Source organism: Mandrillus leucophaeus, unplaced genomic scaffold (assembly GCF_000951045.1).
Source record: "Mandrillus leucophaeus isolate KB7577 unplaced genomic scaffold, Mleu.le_1.0 Scaffold167, whole genome shotgun sequence".
NCBI classification, from domain to species: Eukaryota; Metazoa; Chordata; class Mammalia; order Primates; family Cercopithecidae; genus Mandrillus; species Mandrillus leucophaeus.
Window position 1 is genome coordinate 604,810 of NW_012101665.1, and position 25,161 is coordinate 629,970.

The window sequence follows — 25,161 nt, forward strand, 5'->3', positions numbered from 1 at the left end:
TCCTGCCTCAACCTCCCGAGCAGCTGGGATTACAGGTGAGCGCCACAATGCCCGGCTAATTTTTGTATTTTTAGTAGAGACGAGGTTTCACCATCTTGGCCAGCTTGGTCTCAAACTCCTGACCTCATGATCCACCCGCCTCAGCCTCCCAAAGTGCCAGGATTACAGGCGTGAGCCACTGCGCCTGGGTGATTCTGGAAAATTCTAAGGCATTTACAACATCAAGAGGTATTATGAAATTACAAAACACTGTGTATTTTAAATATATATGTTAAAAAGTCACACAGTTCTTTCAGGAACAGAGAAAGTATATCAAAATGAAACAAGTTTCTCAACTCCTGAAAGGTTGGTACACTTTGTAGTAAAGCAAGGAAGTGTCACGTAGCCTAATTTCATTTAAGTAACTCCAAACTGACAAATTCTATTCTTCACGTAAATCTGTTCTTACCTCTAGGAAAACAAAAAAACAAAACTAGAAACTTAATGAAATATAACACTAAGAAAAAATAAATTGGCCTAGATATTTATGGTGGATAATGTACCACCTATCCTATCTACCATGAAAGAAAACCCACAAATAACTGATCTACAAGAATTTTTTTTTTTTTTTTGGAAAGAGTGTTGCTCTGTTGCCCAGAATGGAGTGCAGTGGCGCAATCTCGGCTCACTGCAACCGCACCAGGTCTACAAGAAATTTGAACGACATATTTTGCAAAGCCAGAGTTAATCTTTTAAGTATTATGTAAATAATGAAGATGACTGTCTGCAAAAAGTTAAGTTCAATTACCTCGTGGTCTGGATAAAAGAGATTAAAATGTGAAATATTATGGGTAGAATATTGTTATTCCAGTTTATACTTCCTAAGATTCAAAGTTACTAGGTTCCAGGAATGACTTGTACTAAGCCAAAGACAAATACACATACTTATTGTTTTATTAATATAAGTAATAGACAATCTAGTCAATGAATATTCTACTTAAAAACGAAAGAAAAAGCTCACGTCCCTGGCTATCATGCAGTCAGCCTATTTAGTGAAAACATACAGGCCAGGCGCAGTGGCTCGCACCTGTAATCCTAGCACTTTGGGAAGCTGAGGCAGTGGATTGTCTCTGAGCTCAGGAGTTTGAGACCAGCATGGGCAACATGGTGAAACCCCATCTCTACTAAAAATACAAAAAATTAGCTAGGTGTGATGGTGTGCACCTGTAGTCCCAGTTACTTGAGAGGCTGAGAATCACTTGGACCCAGGAGACAGAGGTTGCAGTGAGCTGGGATCATGCCACTGCACTCCAGGCTGGGTGACAATCTGTCTCCAGAAAAAAAAAAAAAAATTATACAATCCCCATGTATATATTTGATTCTTAATCAAATGAGAAGTTCTAAAATGCTGTGTTGGTCCTATTTGGGGATTTTATAATTTTTATGTATTTAGAAAATAAAGCTGGAGATCTGCTGATGAAAGCTAAAAAGTATGGAACTCCCTCAGCTGAAGGCCTGTAGGTAAGTTAATGGAGGGCAAGGACTGACTCTCTTTTATCTTCGTACACTCAACATACATACAAGTTCACAGAATACACTGATTTTGCTGAAATATTGCATTCATTAATTCAACAAGCATTTACTTGGCATCTACTATGCGCCAGGCCCTGAACTAGGAAATAAGGTATTCATTAGTGAAGAAAATAGAGTACAGTCTCTGTCTTGATAGACTTTATAATATAGTGGGGGAGGCAAACAAATAATTACACCAACAAATAAGATTATTAAAAATTGTGACAGATGCTGTGAGGGACATCAACAGGGTACACTGATAGAGGGAACCTACTTAGAATGGTCAGCAAAGGTTTCTCAAACCCTTACAAGGTGGTGGTATTTAAGCCTAAACTTAAACAAGAACAAGCCAGCTATCTGAACAGCATAAAGTCTGATGAGCTATATTCTAAACTAACATAACACAGCTTAGCTCACATTTGGTAATTCACAAAGTAATTTCTGCACTTTGAAATCTGCAATCTTCTAAACAAGGTCTGTCATTTCTAGCCCTCTCCAATCTAAACATCAACAGTTACCCAGCACTCTTTACATATGGTTAGCATTTATCTCCAAATTGACTTTTGTAGAAACACCTTTTTTTAAAATTAAGAATATCTTCGGCCAGGCACAGTGGCTCATGCCTGTAATCCCAGCACTTTGGGAGGCCGAGGGGGGTGGATCATGAGGTCAGGAGATTGAGACCATTCTGGCCAACATGGTGAAACCCCATCTCTAGCAAAAATACAAAATTTAGCTGGGTGTGGTGGCGCATGCCTGTAATCCCAGTTATTCAGGAGGCTGAGGCATGAGAATTGCTTGAACCCAGGAGGTGGAGGTTGCAGTGAGCCAAGATCACACCACTGCACTCCAGCCTGGTGACACTGCGATACTCCGTTTCAAAAAAATATACCTATCTTCTACATAATTCAAATACAGTTACAAGAGAACCAGAGGGAGAAAACTAATATGTATAAGGGACTAATATAGGCTATGCACTTAATACTTCAATTTAAAGCAGAAAGTATCTCAAGTGACACCATTACAAAATTAACAAAATGCTCTCTTTTACACCCAAATTTTGTGTTGGTAGTGGAAGCAGTTTTAAAGAAATGTATGGGTTTATACAGGCATAAATGTTGGATGTGAGGAGGGAAGGGATCAGAACAGAAAGACATTATCTTGGTAAACTCATTGCAGTCCATACTGTAGTTCTCTCAGATATTCAGGTCCAAGAACTTCCACCCAAACTCAAAAAGTATTTATACACTAGAATTATATTTTATTAATTTTCATTATGAAATATATTATCAACCAGGCACAGTGACTCACGCCTGTAACCCCAGCACTTTGGGAGTCTGAGGTGGGCGGTTCACGAGGTCAGGAGATCGAGACCATCCTGGCTAACACGGTGAAACCCCGTCTCTACTAAAAATACAAAAAAATTAGCCGGCCATGGTGGTATGTGCCTGTAATCCCAGCTACTTGGGAGGCTGAGGCAGGAGAATCCTTTGAACCCAGGTGGCGGAGGTTGCAATGAGCGGAGATCATGCCACTGTACTCCAACCTGGGCAACAGAGTGAGACTCTGTCTCAAAAATCTATATATAATCATATTGATCAAACCTTTTTTTTTTTTTTTTTTTGAGATACAGTCTTGCTCTGTCGCCTAGGCTGGAGCGCAGTGGTGCAATCTTGGTTCACTGCAACCTCTGCCTCCCGGGTTCACGAGATTCTCCTGCCTCAGCCTCCTGAGGAGCTGGGACTATAGGCGCCTGCCACCATGACCGGCTACTTTTTTTTTTTTGTATTTTTAGTAGAGACAGGGTTTCACCATCTTAGCCAGGATGATCTCGAACTCCTGACCTCGTGATCTGCCTGCCTCGGCCTCCCAAAGTGCTGGGATTACAGGCGTGAGCCACCGTGCCCAGCTCTGATCATATTTTTAAGGTTACTGCTCATAATCCTGCCCATGTCAATTTATTAGTCTACAATGGAGAATACAGCTTTCCAAGTGAACATGTCCTTATCTGCACTGTCACCTGTACATCAAAACTTGTTATCAGGAAGCTAAAAGTGTTAAGAATACATGCCTGATGAACATGGAAATCAGGCAAAGGGATGGAGATGTTTCAGTCAGGCCATAGTCAGGATGGATCAAATATTCCTACCCCTCGACAGAGATTACCTTTCTAGTTACCAGAATTTTCATGAACCCCAGATGATGTATCTTTTTCCTTTGTACAGCAGTATATAAACATTGCCGAATTTTGCTTTTCACTTTTTTCAATGTTCAGTGCTGACTGACCATCCATTCCATTTCTGCAGATACAGCCTTTCTTTAGCTGTGTTAATGTCATCTATTTAATTCAATTAAAAAACATTTCAGAGTGCATACTACCTGCTGAGCACTATATCAGGTTCTGTGCATACAAGGATAAAGATAAGAGCCACATTCTCAAGACTCCATCTTCTATTGAGGAAGACCTTCTCTTTCCTGTTTTTGACCTGGGAGATTGCAGGTCTTTTACTTTATTTATCTATTTATTGAGACAGAGTCTTGCTCTGTTGCCAGGCTGGAATGCAGTCACGCAATCTAGGCTCACCACAACCTCCAACTCCCGGGTTCAAGTAATTCTCCTGCCTCAGCCTCCAGAGTAACTGGGATTACAGGCACGGGCCACCTAAGATTTGTATTTAAGTACACTAGCATTTGTATTTAAGTGACCTTGATCACAAGGTCAGGAGATCAAGACCATCCTGGCCAACAAGTTGAAACCCCATCTCTACTAAAAATACAAAAATTAGCTGGGCATGGAGGCGTGGGCCTGTAGTCCCAACTACTTGGGAGGCTGAGGCAGGAGAATTGCTTGAAGCCAGGAGGCGGAGTTTGCAGTGAGCCGAGATCGCGCCACTGTGCTCCAGCCTGGAGACAGAGCAAGACCATCTAAAAAAAAAAAAAGGAAAAAAAAGAAATATATAAAGTGCGCAGGACAGCTCCTGACATATCCCCCAATTCACTTACTATGTCTGGCAAACTAAAATCAACAATTCCAGGTTCTAAATTTGTGCAGGGTTTTTAGATCCCCTATTTACTACTCCCCCAGATAAGCCAGGAGTAGTATTCATTTTGGTAGATTAAGGCCCAATTCACTGCCATATAGTACTATCAGAAAACAGAATCAAAACCCAGATCACTTTTCTAGCTGAAAGCTTTAATCTCAGCAAAAATAAAACCCTTCCAGTAACTAACACATTTAAATTTTACTTCATACTTTAAGACTTAATAAAGCATATTAACAGTTATTTCAAAACAAAGACTAAGCAAATACAGACACTGTAAAAAGTACACCATTGAACAGTATCTGAAATCATCTAAAGCTTTAAATTACACATTTGGTTGATAATATATTTTTCTTTATGCTGAATTATTAAAAACAAATACTTCTTTACATGATTACCATCTATCTCTGTTAGTTACGTTTCTCATGAACTACAACTTACAATAGTTCATTACAATTGATGGCAAAGACTTATTGAGTAGTGAAATTACTTAAATACAAATCCTAGTGTATGAATAAGAAAAATGTGATGAACTGGGAAAGGAAGAAAATGAAATGTAAGAGACTACTAGGTGGGAGTGCAGTGAGAATATAAACACCAGAAACTGCAATTCATCAAACAGGAAGTCCTGAAATCACATGACATACAGGAAAATAAAAATTAAAAATAAATGAAAAAGGGGCAAGGTAGGCAGGATCCATAGAGCCTACCAAAAATTTAAAACGCTTTAAATAAATACAAGTCTGTTTTTTAAAAAGCAATTGCGAGAATAAGACATATTTAAATAATCTGTTGACTATTATTGAGGGAATACCTTAACTTTCTATTTTCCTAATAGTTACTCAATAATCCTATTAACATCTATCCATTAACTGTCAAAATACTAAAAATAATTCTCTCCTGAAATATATAATTAAAAACTTACAATGGCCACAGATTTCTTTTCCCCCAAAGACAACAGGAAAACTCAGTGTATTATATTTACAATTAAGATATACCATCAGAATTAAATGTATCTTACCCATTAATGTTGCTAACAGACACAAGGAGTACATTTCTTTTTCAGCTTGCTCCTGAAGTTCCTTAGATGACAGTTTACCAGTAACAGCAATATCTTCTTGTTTCACAGTGTGGGCTGAGTGTGCTGCAGCAGACTGACCACCTTCAGCTTTACTTTTTAGAATTTCTATTGTAATTCTGTCGCCGTGCTGTAAAGGAACTGGTTCCTTTTCCATTCCTGCCTGTGGTGGCATTAACTCTTTAGGAGGAAACCCGTATCGAATACACTGTAAATATGGAGGAATGTTGAACTCTCTGGCTATACTTTCCTGAAGTTCAAAAAAGGTTGTTGAAGACTTAAGGGTAACCATGGACTGTCGTCCATCATTAGTTGTGATTCGGATCTTCTTCTCCTTAGAAGTTGTAGGTGAATAGGGAGCCTTGGTAGGTGTAGCAGGTGCAGAGGATGGACCATCACGAATGGTACTGGGAGAAACAGTCCTGGGTTGCCCTTTTTGTTCTTGTTTTAACTTCTCCGTTTTCCGTTTCTGCATTACAGAAGCCTGTTCCGTAATATTCTGTTGAATAGTTCTTTCAGTTTTACTCATGTTTAACTCCTCCTTGTGCAAAGTTTTTGTTTTCTGTCCGGTAAGAATAATTTTAGTTGGGAGCTGAGACTCTGATTCTTGTCCTTGAACATCTCCAACTCTTTGGGCATGAGCACCATCTATGTTTACAGGAGTATAATCATCGGGATTCTTTTTGGCAGTCTGATGCAATATAGTGTGGACAACTTTCTGAACTAGGATTTCACTCCCAAATTCACCTGGAAAGTGCTTGGTAACAAGTTTCATTGCAACATCGTAAACATTACTATTCAAAGATGAATCACTTTCATACTGGAACCAATATACTGTCTCTCTGACCACTCTTCCACCCCATTCTAAAGTAATAGGGAAAGCTTCTGGTAGATTGTCATACTCCTTACCATCCCAAAAGTGTTTGAATCCACAACCACATTTGCCACCAGTGGACCTAGAATTAGTTCTGTCTCCATCCAAATACACAATAGAACCATCTCCTCTGACCTTTCGCACAGATGTGCCATGGCACCAATTACAAGCTGTTAGGTTACTCAATCCATAGTCTGGTACCAGAACATCTTTCACTGAATCATATGAGCAAACCAAATTGTTCAAGGGAAAGCTATAATTTTTGTCAGTCCTCAGCTGTCCATGAGTACTTTTTGCCAGGTTATACAATTTCCCTCCAGGAGCCAACCACTCTGGAGGAACATGAAGTTCAGAAAGGGCACCACAGAGCAAACATTTGTGAAGGCGATTATCCATTACTGCTTTTTTAGCAGCTGCTGTGACTTCTTCAGGCTGAACTCCTATCACTCCAGTCCTTCTGTAGAAATACTGATGGACATCAGCAACCAAACTAGGATGGATACCATGTTTGTCCATAAAGACTTCTTCCATAGCAGCAACAAGCCTAAGTAAGTATTTATCTTGCAAACTTCTGTCACCTCCAATAACACAACCACCATCCTCTTCAAGTTTGATGTACTTTTTAATAAGGTCCTGAGGCACACCCCATGCTTTAGGAAGCAAATTCATAGGCAGTTTGGGCAAAGCAGCCCCTTTTATGCCTACCAAGGGGATATAATGGTTTCTACCGGAGCTGCTCCATGCAATACAGATTGGTTTGTTCAAATGACCATCTTTCCCAGTGCATTTCTCTGCAGGAATGAGCCCAGGTAGAAAGGTGGCTGAATAATCACCAGAGCTTCTCATGCCACTGAGGGAATCTAACAGAATAATAGGACGATGTAACACATTGGCAAGACCAAATATGTGGATATTCCTCAGGCCCAAGGGAACACCCTCAGGTGGTACAAACAGAGGGTCACACTCATTGATAATGTCCTCCCACTCAGCGGCATCAATGAAGTCATGGAACAGAGCTTGATATCGGGCCAAGTGCTGCTGAAAGTGCTGTTTAAGATTCTCTCTTAAGGCATGCCAGAAGAGCTCTCGGCCTACTAGAGCACGAGACACAGCATGCACCAGGCAGTGTCCATCCCCGTCCACATGCACTGGAATGAGACATTCCTGACTTTTATTGGCCCGCTTAATGTCCTCCAGAGTATCATGCAAATACAGGAGGCTTCCGGAGCGGTCCTTGCCATAGCCCACAGTGTTAACATGCTCTGGTTCTATGAGGAAGGCGCGGTCGCCCAGTAAGGCGCAATCGAACAGTTCGCCCTGGTTCATGTCCCGGAGAAGCTTGGCCCGGCCTGTCTGTTTGTCCATTCCATAGCGAGCTAATATGGGCGACAACAATTTGCAGTGATAGTTGGAAAGGCCCATCACCTTTACCAGTTCCGTGTTCTTCTTGGGTGCCCCCGTCACCCCGAGCAGTGCGTTCCGCAGCAGGTTGTGTAGCACTACGTCCGGGTCGGTCACCTCCTCAACCCCCAGCAGCTGTTGCTGCTCGTGCCGCTGGCCGCACTCCGTACACTCGATGCTGACAGAACCGGAGGCCGGGAAGAACAGACGCGCCTGGCACTTCGGATCCGGGCAGCTCCCGGAAAGGATTCTCCGGTCTCTCCGCTTCAAAAGCCCTCCCGAAGCAGCCGCCGACGCCAGGGACGACGGAGTCTGTGGAGCCTCAGGGGGAGGAGGTGGCGGCGGCAGCGGAGGCGGCGGCGGCGGCTGAGACATAGCTCCCGGCTCTCGTGTCTCGCTCCGCGTCCCAAGCGACCCTCAAAAGCTCATAGCCCAGACCCCCGCCAACCCGACTCGGTCTAATCCAGGCCCAGGGTGAAACACTTTCCTTTCCCTACCAGCTCCTCCTCCTCCTAAGCGAAGGCGGAAGCGCCGGACGTTGTTTCTCTTCTTACTTCTCCACTGCCGTAGCCGTTGCCCCGAACGTAACGGCCACCACCCCACCCCGCACTCACACTCACTCACTCTCGCTCTCTCCCTCAGACACAGACATACACGCCCTCATTGCCTGTGCGCAGGCGCAGCTTCCGCTCTGCCCTCTGGGAATTAGAGTCTCCTAGCCTCTGTGCTGGCCATCGAGCCCTAGGATCTTGAGTCCAGAAGGAACTACAAGTACCGTGAGGCCAAGCGGTTCAGCGCTAGCGGAGAGGAGGAAGAGGACGGCAAGAGGAAAAGGGGCCAAAGAAAGATGGTGACTCGCGTTGCCTGCCGGTAGTTGTAGTTTTGCTGGGCTCTCCTTCGTCTTCTTCCCCACTCTGCAGCCCAAGCCAAAGAGTCTGAGAGACCACATTTCCTAGGATGCCGTGCGGTGCGTCCAGCTGCACTTCCTCCTTAGGCGGAGGGAAGGATTCAGGGAAGCTTGGTTAAAACCAGAGTTAAAGGCAGTGGGAGTCGAAGGAGAGGGTCTGAAGTTCACGACTACTAAAAGGGGAGGGGAGTGGAAAGGATCTCAGTGAAAAAGGTACAGTAAATAAATGTCCAGGGATACTGTGGGCTGGGAAATTGAATAAATGGTCCAATCTAGGCTGAAAGCCATAAGGGGGAAAATAGTTGATTCTCGGGAGCTCTGCCTTCTCCCCCTCTCTAGTGCGAGTCACTGAGGCGCCATTTGAGTTCTCGTTTCCTCCGTGTCTTGGCAGTTTACAGTACAAATAACGGTACCTTGGATGTCTGTAGAGTTTTATGTGCATGTACAAAGCCTCTTAACTAGGTTTAATTTCATTTGCTCTTTACCACCCTAGCCCCCTAGAGAGTAATAAGAGCTATCATTTATTAAGTGCTTAATATGTGCCTGGACAGCATTTACATAACACGATTATCATTTGATCTTAAAAATAACCTTCTTAGGAAACAGACCCAGAAAGGAAATGACTTGCCAAAGTTCACGCAGCTGATAAGTGACTGGATAGACCTTCAGATCTCAATCCGTCCTCTTTTTACAGAAAAGGACATAGGCAGGAAAGATTAGGCCTTTACCAGGTGGTGTTGACTTCATTTACAATTAGGGAAACTGAGACTAAAAGGAATTAAGTAACTTGCCCAAGGTCAAGTCACCAGTTACGCTGGATCCCAATCTCAAACCTAGAGTGATTTTTATGCTGCTTCTTACCAAAAAATCCGGCCGGGCGCGGTGGCTCACGCCTGTAATCCCAGAACTTTGGGAGGCCGAGGCGGGCGGATCAGGAGATCGAGACCATCCTGGCTAACACGGTGAAACCCCGTCTCTACTAAAAATACAAAAAATTAGCCAGGCGTGGTGGCGAGCGCCTGTAGTCCCAGCTACTCGGGAGGCTGAGGCAGGAGAATGGCGTGAACCCGGGAGGCAGAGCTTGCAGTGAGCCCAGATTGCGCCACTGCACTCCAGCCTGGGCGACAGAGCAAGACTCTGTCTCAAAAACAAAACAAAACAAAACAAAAAATGTTAGGCTCAGATCTTTTGCTAAGCCTTGGAATCTCGTCTTAGTGATGCAGGGATGTTTACTGTTAAGTAGTCAACAGCTTTATTCTTTTTTCACCTGTGTAGGAAACTGCCTCTTCATACAGAACAATATTCATATGTTAATTGAAAGCTAGTATTAATTATTTTTGTACATTCATCCCCTTTCACTTATCATTCCGGAAATTCTTGCTTTCTGGAAGCTTAGTATCACCTTGGGTAAGTGGACTACCTCAAAAGTTCTAAAACATTTGGCACAAACTAGAGACATTAGTGAAGTCCATGAGATCATTTGAGTCTTCTGTAGCTGCCCAGGAAACCTCCTGATTAGGTTTTGTGTGTGGGTGTGTGTGTATGTTTATGTGTATGTATGTAGAATTTGATGCTTTGAAATGAACCATCTGTAAAATAGAGGCCCATAAAGGGTATTAGTTTTGATGTGCACCTAATTGTTACAATTTTCTTGAAAAGAAATTAAATATTTGAAAGAGAAATCCTTCGAATGTTATTTTCTTGCCAATTTTACCTCCATGATGGACCCAACCAAGAGAAGTGATTTTTCCTATCTTGGGATATTTTTCTTTATTTTTTATTTTTTTATTTTTTTTTTGAGACAGAGTTTCACTGTTGTTGCCCAGGCTGGAGTGCAATGGTGCCATCTCGGCTCACCATAACCTCCACCTCCTGGGTTCAAGCGATTCTCCTGCCTCAGCCTGCGGAGTAGCTGGGATTACAGGCATGTGCCACCATGCCTGGCTAATTTTGTATTTTTAGTAGAGACGGGGTTTCTCCATCTTGCTCAGGCTGGTCTTGAACTCCTGACCTCAGGTAATCCGCCCGCCTTGGCTTCCCAAAGTGCTGGGATTACAGGCGCCAGCTACTGTGCCCAGCCGGAGGGGATATTTTTCAATAAAGTTTTTCTCAAATAATTAATGCAGGAAAAGTTGCTTATTCCAACACGTTTGGTGGTAACTACACAGATTGGTTTTGGCACTGATTTTTTATTAACAATTGAATGCTTTATGAGTAGAGGAATTGGATATCTCCTTTAAGTGGAGATTATTTGATGCTGTGACTAAAAGGTTACACCTGCAGCGAAACTTTTTCTCATACAGAATCCAAATAATTGAATTAAAGCTTTGTAGCACGTGAGATGACAACAGTCTGCAATTCTAACACCGTCATGTACTTTTATATCTTAACAACACCAAGCCACATTTTTCTTATTGATGGTACATATAGTGAAGTAGATTTTTAAAATTGTATTTGAATGTGTCATTCTGAATCATACCTTTACAAAATAATCACTTCCCACCCCACTGAAGAAATGAGAAGCCTTTTTCTGGCTTGTCTAGATCATTTTTTAAGTTTGTAGATGTACTCAAAGTTCAGAAAGTAAGAAAGCTAACATACAGGGGCAATGAAATTAATCATGCCAAGTTTAATGTGTGAATTAATTCTTTATTACTAGCACTTAGAAGGCATGGGTACCTACAAAGAAAAAAAATTGTTAGGTCAAAAATAGGACATACTGTTTCTTATAAGAGCATAGGAGGGTAGAAAGCCTCTCACCTGCTTATGCAAGATCTACAGGCTTCCTTCCTCCATCCCCCCCAAATTCCATGATCTTGCCTAATGAAGATTAACTTAACTACCTAATTAACTTTCACAGGATTTTTGTGGGGTAGATAATAGTTCTTGTTTTTAGTATTCCAGATGAAAAGAATAAGCTGGGCCCCTGACATTAGCTGTGCTGATACACATCTCTTCTACCACCATCACCCCAGCATCACTAATATCTAAATGGCCAAAATTCAGTTGAAATTGAAATTCATCTTTTTCATAGTTTCTAGTATGGCACTTGTAAACTCCCTGTATTGCTTTTAACAAACATGGTAAATGTAAATGCAGAAGTCACCCACTTTTACCAACAGAACAACTATCATTGTTCTTGATCTTTTATATTTTATATATATAAGGAAGGGAATCATAACTTTGGGGATTGCTGTAAGTTGGCCACATACCTGCTTATATAAACTATACATCTTTACTAAGAATTGACTGTGTTCTTCCAGACCCATACCACATATAGTCAGACTTCCAGTCACAAACTTCCACTGAAGCTCAAAGTGGATTTGTGAACATTAATTACTGAAGTAGGTATTATAAGAATTTAAAGGGATGCAGAATTTCATCTCTGTCTCAGAGGAGCTTTGAGTTTAATAGAAGAGAGAGGCTAAACTAAATTGTTCATAAATATAAGTAGAATAAAGCATAGAATCAAAATACAGGAAATATCACAAACGCTAAGAAAATTTAATTAAGGATTTATTATAGGGCAGTGTTTTGAGTATATCATCTTAATCTTTAAAACACTCCTGTGATACAGTATTGTCTTTATCATACAGGATAAGATTTAACTCTAAAGGTTAACATCATTTTTATTACCACCAGCTATGAAATAGAGCTGGGCTTCAAATCAAGGTTTTCCTTGTTCGGCACTCAGTCTTTCCACTACATCACAGCTGCTTACTGATTTGAGAGAGAATTAGCCAAGAAGTCAATACAAACTGGTGGCCAGTAGCCAAACTCGACTTGATGTAGTTTTGTTGGGTCAGCAGCAGTTTAACTTCTTTTTTGTTGTTGTTGTTGTTTTTTTTGAGACCGAGTCTCGCTCCGTCGCCCAGGCTGGTGCGCAGTGGCTCGATCTGGGCTCACTGCAAGCTCCGCCTCCTGGGTTCACGCCATTCTTCTGCCTCAGTCTCTGAGTAGCTGGGACCACAGGCGCCCGCCACCACGCCCGGCTAATTTGTATTTTTAGTAGAGATTGGGTTTCACCTTTTTAGCCAGGATGGCCTCGATCTCCTGACCTCGTGATCCGCCTGCCTTGGCCTCCCAAAGTGCTGGGATTACAGGTGTGAGCCACCGTGCCCGGCCTTTTTTTTTTTTTCCTAATGTGAATGTCTTTCAGCAGTGGCCAGTATTTCACTCTTTAAGGCCTTACACAGGGCCCCTTGAGACAAATGACCAAGTACAGAGATACAAGTTATTCCTTCACACAGTAGTCCTCAAGCTTTAATGTGCATGACAGTCAAATGGAAGGCTTGCTAAAACACAGATTGCTGGGCTCCATCTTAGAATGAATGTGTCTCAGGTGGAGCCTGAGAATTACATTTCTAGCAAGTTCTCTGGTTGCAGATGCTGCCAGTCCTTGCGAGGATCACACTTTGAGAATCACTGCTTACCAAACTTGTAGGACACTTTTGGGGAAGGTCTTGTTGTTGTGTTTCTGTTGTTTATAATACAAAAGGAATTGCGTGTCAGAATGTGCAGAAATAGGTAAAAAAGAAAATTAAAATTATCTATCAATTAGAGATTACAACTGCTAACATTTTTAATGGACCATTCAAGCTCTTTTTTTTCTATGTGTATATAGTATGTACTTCTTTAAGAAACAAAAATTATATAAAAATAGCTATTAACACCTTTTAGCATCTATTATGCACCAGGATCTTTACATGTAGTATTTACTTAATCCTTTTAATATCCTTATGAAGCAGGTACCATTACTATTATTATTTTTCAGATGAAGAACTTGAGGCTCCGAAAGGTTAAGTAACTTGTTCAGTGTCTCATTGCTAGTAGGTAGCATAATTAGGATTAAAACCAAAGCAGGGCTGGGCTCACACCTGTAATCTCAGCTCGTTGGGAGGCCAGGACAGGTGGATCACTTGAGGCCACAAGTTCGAGACCAGCCTGGCCAACATGGTGAAACCCTGTCTCTATTAAAAATACAAAAATTAGCCAGGCATGGTGCCTGCCTGTAGTCCCAGCTACTTGGGAAGCTGAGACAGGAGAATTGCTTGAATGCGGTAGATGGAGGTTGCAGTGAGCCAAGATCACGCCACTGTTCTCCAGTCTGGGTGACAGAGTGAGACTCTGCCTTAAAACAAAAAAACAAAAAGGAAAACAAAAACTAAAATAAAATCAAAGCAATCTGGTGCCAGAACCACTCTGCTATACTGACTCTTATACTGTGCATATTGTTTTTCCCCTGTATTGTGTAATCACATCATGGGCAATCTTGTTATTAGATATTTCTTGTTTAACATTTAATTTTTTAATTTTATGTAATTTTTTGTTTAAGAGACAAGGTCTTGTTATGTTGCCCAGGCTGGAGTTGAACTCTTAGGCTCAAACTATCCTCCTACCTCAGCCTCGCAAGTAACTGGAACCTCCAGCATGTACCACCACACTCATCTTCTTGTTTAACATTTTAAGTGAAAGTCTACTTTTTTCTCTTAAAAGATTTGAAACATTTAAAGGTATACACAAAAATAATGTAAAAAAACTCATGCACCCACTACTAGATTTAACAAATGTTAATTTTTCAGCATATTTGCTTCATAATCCCCCCTCTTTAAAAAACACATTATAGGCCAGGCGCAGTGCCTCACACCTGTAATCCCAGCACTTTGGGAGGCCGAGACAGGCGGATCACAAGGTCAGGAGATCGAGACCATCCTGACTAACACAGTGAAACCCTGTCTCTACTAAAAATACAAAAAAATTAGCCGGGCCTGGTGGCAGGTGCCTGTAGTCCCAGCTACTCGGGTGGCTGTGGCAGGAGAATGGGCGTGAACCCGGGAGGCAGAGCTTGCAGTGAGCCGAGATTGCGCCACTGCGCTCCAGCCCGGGTGACAGAGCAAGACTCCATCTCAAAAAAACACATGTTGGCCAGGCTGGTCTTGAACTCCTGACCTCAGGTGATCAGCCCTCCTTGGGCTACCAAAGTGCTGGGATTACAGGTAGGAGCCACTGCGCCTGGCCCAATGAGGTGGATTTTTAAAAGTAAAAGAAAAAAATTGAGCTCCAGAGCTAGAAGTTCCATCCTCAGTCTGTCTGAAGCATGCCTCCTGCAATCCTTTTTCTTTTCTAAGGACCAACAAAGTCATCACTACAACATAAAGGACCCTGTGTAATCTGGCACCTGGCTTCTCTGACATTATTTCCGTGGTTTATGTGCTTCAGCCACACTGACCTCCTTGTGGGTCCTCAAACATTGCAAGTACATTCCTGTCTTAGGACCTTGGCACTTGCTCTTCTGCCTGGAAAACTCCTCCCAGGTAGAATTTATATAGATGTCAGTTCAAATCTCAGTTCCAATGAGATGGCTTTTCTAACCAACGTCTCTAAAACACCACCTCTATCCTTTTTCTCTCTTCCCCTATCCCACTCATTTTCTTTTTTTCTTTTTTTTTTTTTTTTTTGCTCCATCGCCCAGGCTGCAATGCAGTTGCGCGATTTTGGCTCACTGCAACCTCTGCCTCCTGGGTTCAAGCAATTCGCCTATCTCAGCCTCCTGAGTAGCTGGGACTACAGGCGCCCACCACTACGCCCGGCTAATTTTTGTATTCTTAGTAGAGATGGGATTTCACCATGTTGGTCAGACTGGTCTCGAACTCCTGACCTCAGGTGATCCACCCTCCTTGGCCTCCCAAAGTGCTGGAATTATAGGTGTGAACCACTGTGCCTGGCCCTCACTCATTTTTTTTACACCACTAATCATCAGGAATTATATGATTACTTGTCTGTTGTCGTCTTTGCCCACTAGACTCTTTAGTAAGGCTTTTCATAAGGGTGGGCAGTTTGTTGATTGCTGGATTCCCTGTACCAGGCATATATAGCCTCAATAAATATTGTTGAATGAATTAATGGCTATCATCTATGGCAGTGTGTTTCAGCCTGATATTCAAGCATAAGTTCCTGGAGAATCCACCATTTCTTTACAGTTTAAAAATGTTTGTGTTGTCATTTTGATGCTAATCTAAAGCAAAGTCATATTATTTGTGATTTTTTTTCCAGATGGCATCTTAAAACATGAAGTTTTGAGTGCCTGAATTCACAGAGTTTAGGATTTTGTTTTTATCAGTTGAAAGCCAAAGAACATTGTGACAAAACGTGTAAGGTTTCACGATCATTTTGAGAAAAGAGGTGGGAGAGTTGAGTCATCACATGTCACACAGTAGCCCATGGCAAACTCAGTGCTGTAACTGTCAGTGCCACATTCCCACTAAAAATAGAAATTGCACATAACACGCAGGTACTTACATATATTTGCAAAAACTTAGTCACTGTAAGTAAAGTAGTAAATACACAATGAGGAAAATTTTTTTTTTTTTTGGTTCCCAGGAAGAATTAAATTAGATACTATATAATTCAGATTTAAAATAGTCAAAAAATACTAACCTTGTCTTAAAGTAAGACTCTGCTAAAGATTTATCAAGTGATATTCAAACAAAACTGGCTTTCCGGGGTTTTGTAGTGCCAGAATTTTTATTAGAATTTGAGATCTGGTTATTTCAAGCTAGCAACAGAAGACCAGGAAGTTAATAATGCAGTGTATTTGTGCAAACAGGTGTTTTTGCATTGACATTATTAAATGTATAGAGGGCCTGGGAGCTGTGACTCATGCCTGTAATCTCAGCACTTTGGGAAGCTTAGACTGGAGGATTACTTGAGGCCAGGAGTTCAAGACCAACTTGATCAACCCCATCTCTACAAGTAATAAATTTAAAATTTTTAAAAATTAGCCAGCTGTACTGGTGTGTGCCTGTAGTCCTAGCTACTCAGGAGGTTGAGACAGGAGGACTGATTGAGCCCAGGAGTTTGAGGCTGCAGTGAGCTATGATAGTACCACTGAACTCCAGCCTGGGTGACAAGGAGAGATGCCATCTCTAAAATAAAAATAAACAATAGATTAGAAGTTGAATCTTAATGCTCATAAACCTAACACTTTACAATTCAAGTTACTATTGATTTTAGTTTATTTTTGTATTTATTTATTTATTTTTTGAGACAGAGTCTCACTCTGTTGCCTAGGCTGGAACGGAGTGGCACAATCTTGGCTCCCTGCAATCTCCGCCTCCCAGGTTTGATTCTCCTGCCTCAGTTTCTGGAGTAGCTAGGATTACAGGCATGTGCCACCATACCCAGCTAATTTTCATATTTTATTTTATTTTTGTAGAAATGGGGTTTCACCATGTTGGCCAGGCTAGTCTTGAACTCCTGACCTCAGGTGATCCGCCTGCCTCAGCTTTCCAAAGTGCTGGGATTACAGGTGTGAGCCACCATGCCCAGCCGAGTTACTATTAATTTTAAATGGCAAAACCAAACAACCAATATTGTTGGAGCAGGAGAATGCTTATCACTGCAATTGTATTACTTTTGCCTGTTACCTGTCTTTATTTTCCCTTTATTTAGAACCTGAAGGATGCTTTTAGGGTGGAAGAATATAAAGTTTAAGAATTAAGTGAAAGACTTGTTATATCTTCATTCTAGTAAGAATCTTGAGTTTTTGTAGAAGGGCCCGATCCGTCTCTCTCTGATCCATTTAACTCTGTCTCCTAAACACAGTCTAATTCAGTTCCTTTTGTATGACATAAAAATCAGAATAAGAAGTACCTGACATACTTTCTACATCTGTAGTTGCAGAAGACATTTTAATAGGTACGAGCAAAAGCACAAGCCTGCATACTTCTTTTTTAAGTGTTTCATTTAAATAAATCCTTTCGTATTATTCCGAGATATAAGTGCATTGTGATGATGTATAAGAATTTAAATATAAGGCAGTCTGCAAGCAGGGTTTTTTAGTAGGTGGGCAGCAGTTTATTGTAGGAAATTATGTGTATGTACTAAGTTAAAGCATCAGCACTAGGTGTCCACAGATTACATCAAAGAGGGCCTCAAATTGAGTATCAGTAAAATCACAAGAAATGGACTACATCTTTTACAAGGACACCTCTGGTACAGCATTTTCCTGTTCAAACATTAATTTCCACATAGCCTGGAATTCTATGGATATTAGTAGGCATCTTGTTGAAGGAAGAGTTCTGTAGTCAAATGTGGACTAAATTAGTTTTATTCTTTTTCCACTGTAGGTCTTCTCAGAGCCTTTCTATGCTAAGGACATTGTGACTCTCCAGAGAGCAATAGTGATGGCTCTAGAATGTCTAGGAAAAAGAAATGCTTAATGTCAGGAGTCTGCTGGGGGCACACAACACTGGACTATGTCCTCCTGCACATTGTTTCATATCGAGTGTTTATTTTATGGTGATCTGGGATGCTGATAGAAATAATTGGATGTTAGTGCCCTAAGCCACCTCTGCACTATTTTCATTATTTATTTATTTATTTATTGAGACAGAGTCTCGCTCTGTCACCCAGGCTGAATTGCAGTGGTGCGATCTTGGCTCACAGCAACCTCCGCCTCCCAGGTTCAAGCGATTCTCCTACCTCAGCCTCCCAAGTAGCTGGAATTACAGGCACCTGCTACCATACCTGGCTAATTTTTGTAGTTTTTGTAGAGACGAGTTTCACCATGTTGGCCAGGCTGATCTCAAACTCTTGACATCAGGTTATCCACCTGCCTCGGCCTCCCTACTGGGATTACAGGCGTGAGCCACTGTGCCCGGTCCTCTCTGCACTATTGTTGATATGTAGCATTTTCACACTTCTATGGCTATGAAACCATTTTGAACCTATATCAGAGGCGCACACTTTAGGAAAAACCAATACAGACAATAGTGCCTCTTGTTATGGTTTTTGCTTTTATCAGAGTGTTGGAAAAGGTCCTCTTTATCCCCAAGATCAGTTAATGCTTCCTTATGTTGTCATTTCTTTGGGCTTTTTTCCATTTAATGTTTTAATCCAGTTGAAATATATTTTTGTATATGATGTAAAAGACATTCAGCTCATTTTGTGTATGTATTTATTGATTGAAAAATGCCAGTTATTCCCAAACCTTGCATTAAATGTGTTTTTGTTTTTGTTTTTGTTTTCAGGTATGGAACCCTTCAGATCAAAGCTTACCAATAAATTCAGTATGTAGAACAGATTAGTGTAGTTGAAGTGGGGAAGAATGAGAGTTATCCCAACCAGCCAGCACCCCCTACTCCCATTCCCACACTTTCCCTCATGGGAGGCTGCCAGGAGCACTTTGAAAACCACTGGAAAGGCCAGGCACGATGGCTCATGCCTGCAATCCCAGCACTTTGGGAGGCCAAGCAGGCGGATCACCTGAGATCAGGAGTTTGAAAACAGCCTGGCCAACTTGGTGAAACCCCATGTTTACTAAAAATATGAAAATTAGCCAGGCGCAGTGGTGCACACCTATAATCCCAGCTACTGGAGAGGCTGAGGCAAGAGAATCGCTTGAACCTGGGAGGTGGAGGTTGCAGTGAGCTGAGATTGTGCCGTTGCACTCCAACCTGGGTAACAGAGGGAGACTTCGTCTCAATAAAAAAAGAAAACCTGTTGGAAAAATTCATCCTCTTATAAATGACTTGAAATGCCACCTCCGTAGTATACTACCTTAAAAACTTTACATACTTCAATTGTTTTTCTCTTTTTGTGCCAAGTCATACTTTAAAGAACCCAAGAGCTTTATAACATAACAAAAGAAGAAACTGAAATGTCTAATAAATGTGTATGTAACAATATGAGTTGTTTGTGTCTTTTTTGGCCTATAAAATTAGCATAGAACTTTAAAATAATATGCAGCATTGGTAAGAGCTGAATAAATACCTTTAATATAGAGAAGATTTAACTTAGTAAAACTATGGTAGATAACGTGTGTCAAAAGTTTATAATGCTCATTGTTTGATCCAGCATCTCACTTACAGGGTTTCACCCTAAAGAAACAGAAGCATGTGAAAAAAATTTGCTATTATTGACAAAATTGAAGATGATCAATAACAGTGTGGGACTGGGTAAATGAATCATGACACATCCCCATGAGATGGGATACTCTTCAGCCATAGAAGTGATACTGTAGAAAGAAAAATAGTGAGTGCTTGTGATGAATCTGGCACCATACCAGGCACCTCATTTATACTGTCTTAAGCCTAACAATACCTCTATACGATCGGTATTATTATTCCCATTTATAAGTGAGAACACACTCAGAGAAGTTAGGTAAGGTTCAAACAACTAGTAAGGTAGTGTTGCTGAACTTCAACCCATGTCTACTCTTAACCCTTATTCTTAGCCACTGTCATGATACAAGAAAATACTATTTACTGACAGGTTGTTTTAATGCAATTTAACTGACATTAAACATCAAATGAAAACTCCTATATGCAATCCCTTCTTCCTTTCCAAAGTTCCTAGGCTTGGTAATTTTTTATCCTAAAGTGAATTTGTATGTTTTTTATTGCTTATGAAAGTATTACATGCCTACTCTAAGAATTCAAACTGTACAGAATATTATAAAGTAGCTGCATCTTTAGTCGTAAATTATACCGTCTGTATATGATATGATGGATTCATAGGCTCTTTCTCTTCCCTCAATTCTGTTCTTGCTGTGGTATCAGCTTGTGGGCCCTGGTTTTGGATAGAGATGAACTAGAAAGGCAAACTGAGTGGAGTGCAGGTGTGGGTGGTTGACTTTCACCACAGGTGATTAGAAACACTGATTCTGGAGCCAGTCTGGCTAGATGGAGTCCCAGCTCTTACTTACCAGCTGTTTGGACTTGGGCAACTAATAGGAGTGCTTACTGCTTGTGATATGCGTACATGGTTTCCCCATTTGGTCTTTATGAGTTAGGTATTTTTATTCCCTTTTTATACAGATGACAAAACTAAAATTCAGGGAGGTTACATATGGAAGTAGAATGAATCATTAGACCCATTTCTAGGACTATGGACAAGATAAATACTGACAGCTGCTTGGCCAGGAGATAGCAAAATGCCGACAAATGAGAAACAGATCTGCATAGCCGTCACACCCTCTAGAACCAAGGGGTATTGTTTTAAGATAGAGGACTGGGTGAGTATCAGAAAGCTGTCCTTTGAAAACCTGACTGCTTTTAAGTATTTCCTATTTTGTTCTCATTTTGTAGGTATTAGAATTATTTCTGAATTTATCAGTCTCTCATTTGTGCTTTGGGGAAGCAGAAAAGGCAAAAGGGCTCTTTGGCCATCTTCTGTTGGAGCTTTTAGGGAGGATGTGTCTCCGAGAGACCAGATGTGCCAAGTTTGAAATCCCAGAAGCCCAAGAGGAAAAGAACCACAGGGAGGAAAAGACTGTCCAAAGGCTTCTGGAGTCTTCTCTGCTCCAGAGAGACCTTGGAAGGTTTTGAATAATATTTCTCTGAGGATGGCCTTTCACTTACTCATCTGTCCAGCATGACTCATCCCCAGGAGTGTTGAGTAAGTGAAATTTTGCTGTATTCATATTTTTGTGACTTATAAAATATGATAAGGAGAGAACATGAACTCTGGAGTCAGACATGTTAGCTCGGACATGATACTCTTGGCTTTGTCATTTAGTAGTTGAGTAATTTTTGGCAAGCTAACGTCTCTGGTCTTTCTCATCTGTAAAATGAGAATAAATGAAACCTACTAACCAGAATTGGTATGAAAATGAAATGTGGCAGAAAAAAAATGAAAGTGAATAGTATCACCACTGACACACAGGCACTCAAGGCCCTTCCTGTCTCCAATCAGGTATAAATTTGGGGCAACATTTGGCCAGGTCTTGTTTATCTTTCTGTTCATCTCTTCTGTCTAATTCAGTGCTTTGTTTACAATGAATGTCTTACAAATGCTGACTGAACAACACTAGCATACCTGCATGAACAATAGGTACATAAATTTTGGATGTATTAATCTATCCTGTCAGAGAAGAACTGCCAGTTATAGATAAATATGCCAGGTCAGGGCTGAAGAGTTGGGCAGGTTGTTATCTGCATGGGGTCACTAGGCTCCAGTGGAGAGGTGGGGGCTAAGCTCTCACCCCCTCTGCAGCCACCTGGCACCCAGTTTCAGTTTCCTGAAAGGGAACCTTCTACCAGCTGACAACTGCCTCATCTCTTCTGAGGTTTCCTCTTATAAACAATTTGCTCTGCTTGAGTTTTTTTTATTTTGAAATTATGAAATACTTAAAATGTAAAGAAGATAATGTGACACACATTTACCCATAATTGAGATTGCCATAATTGCTGTAACTTTTTCAAAATTTTGACTTAATTTCAGACTTTCAGAAAAATTGGCCAGGTGTGATGGCTTATGCCTGTAATCCCACCACTTTGGAGGCCAAAGTGGGTAAATTACTTGAACCCAGCAGTTCGAGACTTGCCTGGGCAACATAGTAAGACCTCGTCCCTACTAAAAACAAATAAAAAAATAATTAGCCAACCATGGTGGTGCATGCCTGTAGTCCCAGCTACTCAGGAAGCTGAGGCAAGAGGATAACCTGAGCCCAGGGGAGTTGAGGCTGAAGCCTGGGTGACAGAGGAAGACCCTGCCTCAAAAAAAAAAAAAAGAAAAAAGAAAAAGAAAAATTATTTTTATTACAAAGAATTCCCATATACCTTCCACAGTTTCCCAAATGTTAATATTTTCCCACATTTGCTTTATCCTTGTCTCTCGATATTACATTTGCTGGTTATATTTTTCTGAACCATTTAGGAGAAATTTGCATACATGATGACTGTTTCCTCCTAAATACGCCAGTCCTAATTTTCTAAAAATAAGGATATTCTCTTACACAACCATGGAACAGTTATCAAAATCTGGGAAACTAACATTGATACAATACTTTAATCTACATACCTTATTCAGATTTCACCAGTTGTCCTAATAATGTACTAAAATTATTTCTGGATTATGTCTGTCTCATTTATAGTAAAAGAAAATCCTGGATTATGCATTACACTCTGTTGTGTATCTTTAGTCTCCTTCACGCTGAACACTTCCTCAGTCTGGCTTTATCTTTCATGACATTGACATTTTATAAAAATACAGGCCAGTTTTTTTGGTTGTTTTTTTTCCTTTTTGAGATGGAGTCTCAGTCTGTTGCCCAGGCTGGAGTGCAGTGGTGCGATCTCGGCTCACTGCAGCCACTGCCTTCCGGGTTCAAGCGAGTCTCCTGCCTCAGCCTCCCAAGTAGCTGGGACTACAGGTGCCTGCCACCACGCCAGGCTAATTTTTTGTATTTTAGTAGAGATGAGTTTCACTGTGTTGCCCAGGGGTGGTCTTGACCTCCTGAGCTCACACAGTCAGCCCAACTCAGCCTCCCTAAGTGCTGGGATTACAGGCGTGAGCCACTGCGCCCGGCCTACGCCAGTTACTTTTGCAGAATATCCTTCCATTTGGATTTTTCTTCTCTCTTCTTCCCTTCCTCCTTCTCTCCTCTCCCCTCTCCTCCTCTCCCCTCTCCTCCTCTTCTCCTCTCCTCCCCTCCCCTCCCCTCTCCTCTCCTCTCTCTCCCTCCTTCTTTCCTGTCCTTCCTTCCTTCCTTCTAAAGCATTTTAGGTAGAGCTAAAACTTCACCTCTGCACCCATCTCCTGCTCTCCCTGTCTGTTTCTTCCTTTGTCAAGGAAACTGCTTTCTAATGTGTTTTTGTCCTTTTACTACATGTGATAAGATCTATAGATACTGATTTTTTGGTATCTATTGAGACTTGCTTTTTGACCCAGTACATGACCACTTTTATAAATGTTCTGTATAATGTAAGAAAGAATGTGCACTCTTCAGTTCTTTAAATGAGTTAATAAGTGTAAAGCACTTACAACCAGTGCCTGTTGCATCATAAGAACCATGCAGTGTCAAATTTTTAAAATAATAATATGAATGTATAGTTTTATATAAATCCAATAGCTCAAATTTATTAACTGTCTTGTTCATATTTTGTATGTTTGTGCTCTCAATCTTTAGATAAGTTCATTAAAACCTCCCTGTGATTGTGATATGTCCGTTTTTGCATGTCTCCTACCAACTGTGTCTCCCGGCGTGGGAGTGAGAGGTCCAGGCCAGTCATCTGGATCCTGTCTCCTGATCCTTCCTGTGAGTGAGAGCTGTGCTTCACTGCACAGCAGAGAATTCAGACAGAAGTCTGGGCACTGACTGAGCAGAAAGGGCATCACAGGGACATAGAGATTAATGAATTCAAACAGACAGAGAATCACAGTGGCATTGCCATCTCCCCTTTTGTAAGCTTTTGCACTGCAGTCTAATCATCACTTGCTGCCCTCTGATATTTCTTCTCTCAAAATGCCTCTTCTGTTCTCTCAACACTAATTCCTCAGAAGTTTAGGCCAATTTTTTGGACAATAGTCACCAAATTCCCTGTTTTTAACATTTCAAAACTATATTTCAATATTCACCTGATACTTATGGGACCGGAAGCTTGAAGAGAAATGTTTCTTAACTGATTAAATATTGAATACTGTTGGCTGTACAGTGGTAAACAAAATACACATGGAGATTTCAGAAGAGTGGAGACATGAAACAAATAAATTGCTAGAGGATAGAGAGCTAGACTCTATAAGGGAAAAAACAATAAGTGGGGAAGGGTGTGCCAAGAGTAACATCCCAACCGGCTCTCAGAGGGTCACGGACCAGGGCAGACCTTGGCCACTAAGCTCTGAAAGAAGCCACGAAGCTAGAGCACATGCAACCAGGTGGTGTCCAAAAGACAGGGGCTAGCTCCCAGAGGGCTACATGAGCCACAGGAGAGCTTTGGATTGTGTTCCAGGAATGGGAATCCATTGAAGGGTTTTAGGAAAAGAGTGAGGCCAGGTGCAGTGGCTCACACCTGTAATCCCAGCACTTTGGGAAACTGAGGTGGGTGGATCACCTGAGGTCAGGAGTTCAAAACAAGCTTGACCACCATGGTGAAACCCTGTCTCTACTAAAAAATACAAAATTAACCAGGCATGGTAGTGCATGCCTGTAATCCCAGCTACTTGGGAGGCTGAGGCAGGAGAATCACCTGAACTCAGGAGGCGGAGGTTGCAGTGAGCCAAGATCATGCCATTGCACTCCAACCTGGGCAAATAAGAGTGAAACTCCATCTTGGAAAAAAAAAAAGAAAAAGAAAAGAATGAGATGACTGGATTTATGGTCTTAAATACAGCTATAGCTAGTAGGTAGAGAATGACTACAGAAGGTCAAGAGTGGAAGCAGGAGCCGGATGTGGTGGCTCATGCCTGTAATCCAAGAATTTTTGAAGGTTGAGATGGGTGGATCACTTGAGGTCAGGAGTTCGAGACCAGCCTGGTCAAGATGGTGAAACTCCATCTCTATTAAAAATGCAAAAATTATCTTGTGTGGGTG

The 25,161-nt window shown here is 41.4% G+C and overlaps 2 protein-coding genes across 2 annotated transcripts in view; one reads left to right on the plus strand and one right to left on the minus strand.

Annotated features, from left to right (window-relative positions):
* Positions 1-8,607, minus strand: part of VCPIP1 (valosin containing protein (p97)/p47 complex interacting protein 1) — a 40,640-nt gene extending 32,033 nt beyond the window's left edge. The window contains exon 1 of the mRNA XM_011976477.1: positions 5,614-8,607. Within this exon, the coding sequence (XP_011831867.1) occupies positions 5,614-8,320 (2,707 nt within the window). The 5' untranslated portion in view covers positions 8,321-8,607. The remainder of the gene's footprint in view (positions 1-5,613) is intronic.
* A 2,586-nt stretch (positions 8,608-11,193) lies between these two features.
* LOC105537016 (chromosome unknown open reading frame, human C8orf44) lies at positions 11,194-21,708 on the plus strand. The gene is given in 5 exon segments (XM_011976502.1): positions 11,194-11,286; positions 18,924-19,104; positions 19,107-19,195; positions 20,942-20,962; positions 20,964-21,708. Coding segments are annotated over 5 exon segments (606 nt in total). The 3' UTR covers positions 21,186-21,708.
* The last annotated feature ends 3,453 nt before the right edge of the window (positions 21,709-25,161 follow it).